Consider the following 10,852-nt stretch of genomic DNA (forward strand, 5'->3'; position numbering starts at 1 on the left):
CCCCCCCAGCTTAGCTCCAGATGACTTGTAGGATGGCTTGAAAACACAGAGCCTGCGGCTCAGCTTCAGCCCCTCAAGGCATTGGAGGCACTTAGTAGATTCAGTTCTTAACAAAATACCATTAGTATTTTTGAAAAAAAATAGTACCAAGAGAGTAAGATTTTTTTTTTATTTTTTATTTTGAGATGCTTTTGAATAAGAAGATACTTTATTTTTAGATGCTTTTAAAAACATTTTATTGTCCACTGTGTAATAATGCCAGTAACAATTCCATACAAAGAAAGCATTCAGAATACTATAGCATATATATAATAAATATTCTGGCTGTGACATTTTAAGATGAAGGAGACTTTCTCTTCTGTTACTGGGAAGTAGACCTGATTTCTGAAAAATGAGAATGCTATTGTGATTGAGGGATTACTATACTAGTTCCATTAAGTAAAAAGATAATATAAAAAATATTTTAAGAATCTCGATAATTTACATACAGTACACATCTCAGTATGTATTATATTCTAGTAAGTGAAGGAGACTGGGTTAACATTAAATATGCAAGTTATCAATGTTCATGTTCCCATGACAACAGACCTCTGTAAAAAGCGAACACTAAAACAGAATAAACCTATAGTTAGAGGGTTTTAATTTCAGGGTTCTGCAAACTGCAAAGTTCCAGATAAACGCCTTGAGCTGAATATCTTAGCTAAGCCCAAATAAACATCTTGAATGCCTTCTCACAACTACAGAGCAAATGCATTTTAATAACAACATACTGTGTTATCCGTGGCTGTAACAAGTAATTCCTATTAGCACTACATCATCTCATTGTGAGGGTTTTCCCAGGTCAAAGCTCTTTCTACTTCTCCATCGTAGCAATTTGATAAAGTTAAGACTTGCACTGAAGATTTTGTCATGATGAAAAACCATTTTGTAGAATATATCAATGGGTAGATCTCCATTTGGATCCGCGTATTTCAGAGTTGTCATTGGAGTGTACAACGTGTTGGTCTGATGGCGAAAAGGTGGATTTTCTGCAAGAATTATCTTTACTGTATGCTGTCAAGAATGAGAAATAGAATTGGTACAGAACCTTTACCAAAGCAGTAAAGTAAAAACCTAGTTTTCAGTTAAGCAGAGAAGTCAAAAAAAAAAGTGCTAAAATGATCTAAAACCCTGTATGTAGGTTTACTAGAATTTCAGTAGAATTTTTTCTTAAAATATTTTTAAGGCCATAAGAAGTACTACTTATCTATTCTTAGACCTAGTTCTGTTTATCTATACCATGGACCTTACGTAATCCTCCAAAGAACAGTCCACAGAATAGACCTCCAAAATTATGCCAATGACCCCACATGTGCTGGTTTTGGGTGGGACAGAGTTAATTCTCTTCACAGCAGCTGTATGAGGCTGTCTTTGGGACTTATGCAAGGCAATGTTTTGGATTTAGGCTGAGGAGAATATTGGTAACACTAACACTTTTAGTTGTTGCTGAGGAGTGTTTGTACAGAGTCAAGGACTCTCAGTTTCCAGTACAGCACCTGTATTCCCAGCTGCTTCTCTACAGGAAGCCGGAAGGGTACACAGCCCAGACAGCTGACCCAAACTGACCTAAGGGACATTTCATGCCATCTCATGTCACGCTCAGTAAGTTGGGGGAGTTGGCTGGGAGAAATTGCTCCTCAGGAACTGGCTGAGTGGTTCGTGGTGGCGAGGGGTTGTATCATTTTGGTTTCCTTCCGTTTCTCCTTTTTTGTTTTATTATTATTATTATTATGTAGTTTCTTTACATAGTAGTAGTATTAGTGTAACTGTTTTAGTTCACTTTCTTTCAATTATTAAATTACTCTTACCTCAACCCACAAGTTCTCTTCAACTTTTTCCTCTAATTCTCTCCCCCATCCTACTGGGGGTGAGTGGGTTAGGTGAGCGAGTGGCCGTGTGGTACTTGATTGCTTACTGGGGCTAAACCATGACATCACAACAGGTAGATCCTTTCTTTTACAGTTCATTGGGAAGGATCGAACAGCGCACTCTAATATTTCTACTAAAAAAACACCCACCAAACCAGTGCAATTGTAAATTACAAAAAAACAAAAACAAAAACGCCCAAAAAACCCCCACCCAACCAAGAAAAAAGAAGATGGAGAATTGTTTATGAGTTACCTCTGCAACATCTTCAGCACTTTGTCCCAGGCTCTGGAAAATTTGTTTGTAATTTTTAAGGTAAATATTAGTAAACATCTCAGCTGTTTCTTCATCTGCAGCCGAAAGATCCATTTTCATTCCATCTTCAAACACTTTTCTTTCAAACTCTGTAACCACTGGGCCTGGTTCAATCAAACTTAACCTGTTCAAAACACAAAGATATACTGGTTATTGACAATCCTCCGTTGGAAATACACCTCTCTATCCTTCTCAAAAGAGAATATTGAAGAGGGAATCAAAACATTCTTTGGGATGGGACCTCTTTCTAGACCTGAGTTCTCACCAGGCTCTTCTTTAAAACTAAATCAGGCAATTGACCTTGACAGCAGAATTCCAGCTGCTGAGGAAATTAAAAGCCTGCCCTCTTGCATCGCTCTTCACACTGGACCTTGAACTTTTCCCATTCTACTTTGTTTTTTAACCTCCTTTTTGCTGTATCTTATACTCTTGAAATCTCCTTATGAACTCTAGTATATCCTGCCTATCATTAGAATGTATTTCTTTTAGATCCCTCCAAACTTCTGAGCGGTATGCAAAATTACCGTTTGGATGCTGCTTTGTCTCTGAAATCCCACGACAGCAGCCGTCTTCCCCCGCAGCACAAGGCCTACATGCTTAGGCACCCAGACTCCAATGTATATTTAACAATTGTTGGACTTCACAAAGAATAACAGCAGAATTGCACAAATGGGAATGCACGTGTGGCAAATCAAACCCCAAAGTCCCACAGATAATGAATAGGATCATTCTTATACACAGTTCTTAAATACCATTAAGAAGTAGTATGCCACATTCTTTTCACTTTCCTCCCACCTCCTGTCATTACAGTTCCCTCACCCTATGTTCCGTTCTGATGGATTTCCACTTGCTCTCGCTCTGTGATGAGGCCTTGAACTTTTTATCTGTGAATTGCCCAAGTTTGACATCCTTTCTAAAGGAAAGTATTACACGTTGATATTATAATTTTATTCCTCTGATACTGTATGCAAAAATCTGTTTTCAGAAGTGTTAAACTGTATTTCATCCAAAGCGAAACATCCTATAACTGTTCAAGAGAACATGTTTATTTTTGCATCTAGATCTGTTTATTTACGTAGCGTGAAGAACACGAACATTGCTACGCCGTTTGTGACGTACAAGTTACATGGGTTCCTCAGTCTGTTTCTCCGAGATAGCAGCAAGCTTTAAAAAGATTGTTTGCTAGCTCTGTTACATTTAAAACTATCTAACATAGAGTTTACACCAGTGGATCAATACTTACTGCAGTTTGAACTTGAGCGCTTGTATAGCCAAACTTTCACAAAATCCTTCCACAGCAAACTTAGACGCTGCATAAACATCGTTGAACAAGATACCTGATGGTGCAAAGACACACAGGCATCCTAAGAATGGGATTGTATCCAGCATACTAATACTTCAGTTTTAAAACCTCTTGTATTTTCCCCAAAATATCTGCAGTCTTGCTGGGAAAACATTAGAAAATTCCTTGTGTATACTGAGTCTAAATACTGAGGTTTTGAATATGTTCTCAAAGTTGCTCATTCTAAGAAAGGATGCTTGACTAATGCTTTTTCTCCTCCTAGCAGATGCTGTGATCTCTTGGGATGATACTCAGTATTTTGTAGCACGGGATACGAAGTGTCTGTACACACAATGCCATCTGCGCTGTTTATCAGCAAGACTTGGATAGGCCACAGATGAACACCAAGCTGAGTGCTGTGCAGGAGAGTCGGTTACCCAAGAGATCCGTGTTCCATCTCAGTGATTCAGAAAAAGTACTACATCGTTCCATTTAGGTGGATGCTAAGTACTCTATTAAACCATAACAACCCTTGAAGTTTGCCTTAGGACCCTCGCTCACCAGAATAATCCAAGTAAGATCAATGCCACTGTGTAATACTCAAAACCAATACAGCTAGACCAGACGGAACACAGGAGTAGGAGCCTCATTATCTGTCGGTAAAATGAGACTCTGGAGTTTTCTAAGACGAGAAACTTTACAAAAAGGTGGTATAGTTGTCCAGGACATAATTGGATTTTATTCCATTATTATTGTGCAGAGCACAGTAAACATACTTGACCATCCCTATTATCTTTTCCAATAGGAAAGAGAGACATAATGCTACACAACCCTGTTTTCCAGATAATTAAATGTTTTAAAACTAAGTAATTAGGAGTTTGAGTTAAAATGCTTTAAAAAAATGTCACTCTGCAGGTTTTGTTGTTAGAATGTCTTGAGTAGTCATGCAGTAACAGACTATCTAGATGCATTAAAATCATCAGATCTAAGTGCTGTGCCTTTTTTTTTTCCCAAATAAAAGGAGGTAAGCTTTAGATTTTGAATGCTGATGTCTTAGTTCAAACACACACACACCCCCCAACCCCACACCCCCCCAAAAAATAACATCAACTTTGCCTTGTATTCCCATAACGCTGCTTATTATAACTATATGCCCGCTCTTTCTCCTCTTCATGTCAGGCAAAATCTCCTTCAGGAGTCGAACCAGTCCGAAGAAGTTGGTATCCATCACAGTTTTCATCTCTTCTATGGTCTGACATTCAATAGGTCCAATGAGCCCCATGCCAGCATTGCTAACTACAGAAAACGGAAGAGAACAGTGAGCAACAACCTCTGTAAACATTCACTTGTAATCTTTACCGGAAAGCATTTGAAAGTACAATAAGGATTAAGGATTAAATGATCCCTAAATAATCCTTAAAGAAAGAATTAAAAGACGTTATTCTGTCATAAAAGCTTTGCAAATATACTTGCCATTTCCATATTGTATTTTTAATCCAATTTCGATTATCTGATATTTTGCATTTTGACTAATTTAATTCTGATTAGTGCTTTTTCCTTAAATGTATTACAGGGAAATAAGCCAGAAATTACCTATATTTGTTCATAATTCAGTATTAAAAATTAAAGGCCACAGTCAATACCCACAGGAATTAAGAGAATTCTTCAATTTATTCCAAAAGGTGATAGACCTGGCCATATTTTCATCTGCTTTTTGTTTTTTTAACGTTCACATCTTTAAAAAAAACAAACAAACAAAACCCCAAACACACAACAAACCATATACTTGCATTGATTTTTATTTGCCTCCTTGATATTTGTAAGTGGGGAATTATTGATAGAACCAGCATCCTTCATTACAACTAGTGTGTCAAATTAGAGTATAATACCGTTAGCAGAGGCAGCTTGTTAAGCAGTGCTTTAATAATTAATCAAAATAAAGGCAGGTCCATAATTTTCTGTTAGAGAAGACAACAAACCATATGCTTGCACTGATTTTTATTTGCCTCCTTGATATTTGTAAGTGGGGAATTATTGATAGAACCAGCATCCTTCATTACAACTAGTGTGTCAAATTAGAGTATAATACCGTTAGCAGAGGCAGCTTGTTAAGCAGTGCTTTAATAATTAATCAAAATAAAGGCAGGTCCATAATTTTCTGTTAGAGAAGATTTAATAGTTGACAGCGTAAGCAATTTTCATCTCATTTAGATATTAATATTTATTTTTAGCAAAACCATATGAAAGCACTTCCTGAATGATTTGTAAAGTACAATTACACTTCTCAACACAAAATGAACTCACCCTTATGTGCTGGGTACACGACACCTTACTTTCTTTGCATTTGTTCTTTTACTTGCTAATTCCCAAACGCTGGTGCTTTCTTAGCACAGAGAGCTGTTGCCTTCATTTTAAATAAGACAATGCTTCATCAACAGGGCAGAAAGTCTTGTAGATGAAGATGCCAATTTCGGCAAGAGTTCTCTTCTCACATTTACTAAACTTTACATCATCTTATCCAAGACACTTCTCCATGATAAAGTTCTTCCTTTGTAAACAGGGGAAACAAACTTACCTACCTCACAGAAGAATGGTGGGATTTAAATTCACTCATATCTGCATGAAGCCTTAAGACTCTTGAACAGAATACACTATATAATAATTAATTACTTGGGTAATTTAAAAATACACTTATGAAACTTCTCCAGAGTATTCGACATGATGTTAAATAGACAGCTGGTATCTGTTCATCGTATACTCATCCTGTACTTGCCTAGGACATCAATCCTTCTGTCAGGGATACTATTCACACAAGTTTTAATAGACTGTTCATCACAGACATCCAGTTGCTTAATTTCAAGGGTTTTGCCCAGCCTACGACCTGCAGCTTCCTCGAGCGGCTCTTTCTTGGCCAGGTTCCGCATTGTGGCATACACTGCAACAAACCAGAAGCAACAGTTATCAGAAATAAAAGTTCTTCTGTGGCAGTCTTACTGAGAAGTATTACAGAATATTGGCTTTCACATCCATATCTTAAATGCCAGTGACAGAACCCAGATAGAAACTTCAAGTAGAATGAATCTGTTTTCAACATATATTGCCACTGATTTCCCAGGGTCTGGTTGCGAAATCTTCAAGAAATTCAGGAGAATTAAACCGCTATGCACATGAAGAACATGCAGCATATGAAGATGATACTATCACCCAAACTTTAAATAATGGGTATCAAGTTATGCCGCTGAACCACTTTTAGGTACCTAAAACCTGATCTTGGATTCCAGGTAGGGTTTGGTTTGGGTTTTTTTTAGTGTTAAATCACAGTCAAGGAGTTTAGCTGAACCCCCATAATTTTATCAAAATGTGGAAGACACTTCCTTAGGTTTGCAAAAATGTCTATTGTTGCAAGCTACTTCTCAAACCAGAAATTAAGTTTTATCATTATTGTGGCCTAATTACCCAGAAAACCAGGAATCTGCATCCAGTCAGTTAGCAGTGAAATACCATGAGACTCTGAGAAACTGAACGACTACAGATGGCTGTATTTGCCTTGCCATCCATTGTCCATCACATCACTTATCCCATTTTGCAGCACACAGACAAATTCCAGCCCCTTTCTTCACCCTCTTATGCCTATACATTGGAATAGTAATACATGCTTTAGGGAAAAAGATGCAAATTTAAGAACTGCTTTCCTAACTTCATTTCTTTGGTCCTCAGAGGCACGTACGTTTCATTCAACAAAGATTTTAGTAGCCAGGAGCGAAGCTAACTACAACCGTGAAGATATATCCAAGGTACACAAATGCAGACATTTTCAACTATGTGGTTTTATGACACTCTGTTTTTTTGGTAAACTACTCAGTTCAAGCAGCTGTTCAAGCTGCAGGTACAGAAACATCTGCTAACATAAAGCAGTCTATTTTCACTATATTATATTTTCGTGACAGTAGGAAGAGGGAAATTACCAAGAAACAAGTCAAACAATACAATCACGTGTTACATGAAGGCAAGGAGGGAAATAGTACTGCCTTGAAGAACAGCTTTGCATAAAGATAGGTAACAGCTACATTATTACCTTTAAATCTTTTCTGCTCATCTTTTGCCATTTTCACAGCTAAGGCCAGCCCAATTCCGGAGGAACAACCTGTAATGAGGACGTTTCTTCTTGCCATTCTTCCCACTGGGTGGTTCAAGCAAGAGTTCTTCTTCAGAGCAGCAACAACCTAAATGTAGCTACAGTATAATGTCATTGGCCTTTAATGCTATCTCCAGCTTTCCTGAGTCAACAAATCTGGAAATGCACACCTGGACTCTGCATGATTAAGGGATAATCTTCAACTAGACAAAACCAGAAGCAGATGCTCCTGCATGAGCTTAAAATCTGCATTATCAACATGGACTGTATTTAATCCAGAATTTGATTAATTTTAAAAGTAGACATTTGTAAACTACATGGATTTTTATTTTATTTTTTTTAATAGTGAAATAACCAGTTTGCACACTACTGGCAGGAAAAGCCTTGCCACAGTTACAATCAGCCTGCAGTGTGAAGTCTTACACTCAGTGTCTATGGAAAGTAAACTGCACCCAAAATGGGATCCCTCTGCTAAAGTTGTTCAGACTCTACACTTAACAGCACCCACCTCTTCTTTTGCAACGGAATGATGAAGGGATTTCTTCCCTGTTGCCTTACCATTATACATAGAAAAAAGTTTTCAAAGATTCAGTAACCCATGTTAATACAATGCAGTTCAGATGAATTAACTCAGTGTTCCAGGATTTGCACAGATGTCAAATACTCAAGAGAAGTAGGGCTCTGCAGCAACATTTAACAGAAGTTGTGATAGGTGAAAAAAGGTCCCTCCTTTCCAAAACAAATAAATTCACTTGAACAGTGTAACAACTGGAATCCTTAACTTCTCAGGAAAGTCCCAAAATAGCAAGACAGCATCTAAAGTTAATAAGAAAATGTAATTATCATTCTACTTATTAGGTGTGACCCACAGTTTTACCAGAGAAGTTAGCATAGAGATAGACAATTTTAGTGCAAATGCTACTTAGTTGATTCAGATATTAGGCAAATTCCTTTTGCTGCTCATGCACGTTTATATTTAGCTCATGTAGGAGGAGCAAGCAAAGCTTTATGCAAACTGCGTTAGTAGAATTCCACTAGTGTTGTGATGCAACTGTAATTACAGACCGGGTGTATTTTCCACTTGAAATCCTGGTTTGAAGCACTTCCATGTTGCTTTGCTTAAAAAAAAAAAAAAAAAAAAATCTGTCTGAAGTTTGATGCATAGATTTCTAGCCTGAAGGAAAACTATCTGCCTAAAGAGAGGAAAAAAAAAATCAAAGTAGTTTAATATTTCTCAATTTTTACAGTGGTCAACCTAATTCTAATGATTTGCATTTAGTGTTATGCAGAGAAACAACCTGATTTAAAACAAAAAACGAATTTATTTCTCTAAGTAAACAGTGGGGTTTTGCCACATCACAATAGCAACCGGACCCCCTCCTCACTTAAAGTAGTTCAATATTTCTCAATTTTTACAGTGGTCAACCTAATTCTAATGATTTGCATTTAGTGTTATGCAGAGCAACAACCTGATTTAAAACAAAAAACGAATTTATTTCTCTAAGTAAACAGTGGGGTTTTGCCACATCACAATAGCAACCGGATCCCCTCCTCACCTCTGCCCCGAGCATGACGTACTATGGAATGAAATACTCCCTTGGTCAGTTGGGGTCAGGTGCCTGAACTGTGTGTCCCCTACACTGCCTGTAGCGAGACAGCGAGAGCTGGGAACGCAGCTGCAGTGTCAGAAGCGGAGAAAGACCTTGAATTCAGTGCAGGCATTCCCCAGTGCTAGCTAAGAACTTATCAGTGCTGCTCTCAGTGTAAATCCAGGAACATAGCTTCCTAGCGGCCACAGTAGAGCGTTAACTCCTTCCTGACTGAAACCAGTACAGATGTGAAACATAAGTACATGGTTTAGAATCCTTGGAAAAAAATGACAGCTGAAATTAATTCCTGCAACTCCAGATACTTAAAAAATAAAATTCATTTCTCATAAATTAAGATTTTATTATATCAAGGCAATAATCTCAAAAACAGCTGGAAAAATAAAAAGGATGTAATTTCTGTCACTACAAGTAACAACATACATTATTTATCAATACAATGTTAACATTTCCTCCTCGAATGCATAATTATGTTGTCAGCAACAGCATTCCTGAGTTGTTGCTTTTCCAATGGGAAACGTTCCTTCCTTCACAATTCTTGCCCCTGAAACAAAAGATCTCTGATCAGAACCTTCCTTTAAAACTTCTGCACTCAATTCACTGTACCTAAAACCATTTGTGCCAAGGTGTTACTTTTAATTCATAACATTTACCTTACAAATTCAAGAAAACTAGCTTCAGGTCTCAAGTCCATAGCTTCTTTCTCAAATTCTGCCCCCTAAATGAAGTTACTAGTGTCCTTGTTCCCCCCACTGTTCTTGTCATTGAAGTGCATTTTTGCTCTCAAAAGCAGAATAATTTACAAATTTTAACATATAATTTCTAGCATATGAGAAAAATATTATGCATAATATTGAGAGAAATCTTCATATGCAAATCCTTGTAAAGACTTTGTACAGTTTAAAGGAGCACTTTCTTTTGAAGTAACTCCTCTGTGTAAGGCTTGAGGTTTTACATTGAACTGCAATATCTTGTTTAAGTTCCTAACAATTTAAGTTTCTAACAATTCAGAAGTGTTTACAAAAACCCTATCAAGGTGTCAAGTATCAAAAAGAAAAAGCCTATGATTTCTGCCAGTACAAAGTGAGGAAAATCTTATCAACATTAATGAAAGTATTCTGGATTTTCTACAGTGTACAGAAATAAATGCAGCAAACACAATATGTTTGGGGTTGGGTGCGGGTTTTTTATTAGTTTCTAGAGGTGTAGCTTCCACCCCCTTCCGCCCCTTAAACAACAGGCTTACATGCTGGAGCTAATTATTTGACAGCACATTTATTGAAAAAAAACCAAACAGGAGTATTAGGTGATCAACAAAATGGTCTCTTCCAGTGTACTCTCCACATCAGCTAGGTTTACATTAGCCATGTTTTGGCACAGAGGCCATATTATAGCTTCTTTTAAACATAAATATAAAAGTGATTGGGTTGTATCTATTCATACTTAGCTAGATGCTTATTCTTTGAGAAATGCTATAAATAGACATCTATTAAGTAGCACATAATAAGCTTATGGCTAATGAATAGAAGATAACTACAGTAACTTCCGATTATTTTTATATTATGTATACTTCTACAAAAACATTGTAAAAATTACTTTTCATGAAAT

At 37.1% G+C, this 10,852-nt stretch overlaps 1 protein-coding gene across 1 annotated transcript; it reads right to left on the reverse strand.

Annotated features, from left to right (window-relative positions):
- Window positions 1–819: 819 nt before the first annotated feature.
- On the reverse strand, window positions 820–7,674 carry RDH8 (retinol dehydrogenase 8 (all-trans)). The gene is made up of 6 exons (XM_010157397.1): window positions 7,578–7,674; window positions 6,276–6,437; window positions 4,619–4,798; window positions 3,464–3,557; window positions 2,161–2,344; window positions 820–1,053 (listed from the first exon to the last, which is right to left on the reverse strand). Exons 1-6 carry the CDS (start codon window positions 7,672–7,674, stop codon window positions 820–822), a joined length of 951 nt encoding a protein of 316 aa, XP_010155699.1.
- Window positions 7,675–10,852: the final 3,178 nt, after the last annotated feature.

This window comes from Eurypyga helias, unplaced genomic scaffold (assembly GCF_000690775.1).
Source record: "Eurypyga helias isolate BGI_N326 unplaced genomic scaffold, ASM69077v1 scaffold4218, whole genome shotgun sequence".
Classification (NCBI taxonomy): Eukaryota; Metazoa; Chordata; class Aves; order Eurypygiformes; family Eurypygidae; genus Eurypyga; species Eurypyga helias.

Excerpts from the sequence above, each read along its gene's own strand:
- RDH8 (XM_010157397.1), bottom strand. The coding sequence starts at position 7,674 with ATGGCAAGAAGAAACGTCCTCATTACAGGTTGTTCCTCCGGAATTGGG. Across the intron at positions 2,345-3,463 it reads GCGCTCAAGTTCAAACTGCA|GTTAAGTTTGATTGAACCAG; the intron begins GTAAGTATTGAT and ends TGTTTTGAACAG. Across the intron at positions 1,054-2,160 it reads GTGCTGAAGATGTTGCAGAG|CATACAGTAAAGATAATTCT; the intron begins GTAACTCATAAA and ends CATTCTTGACAG.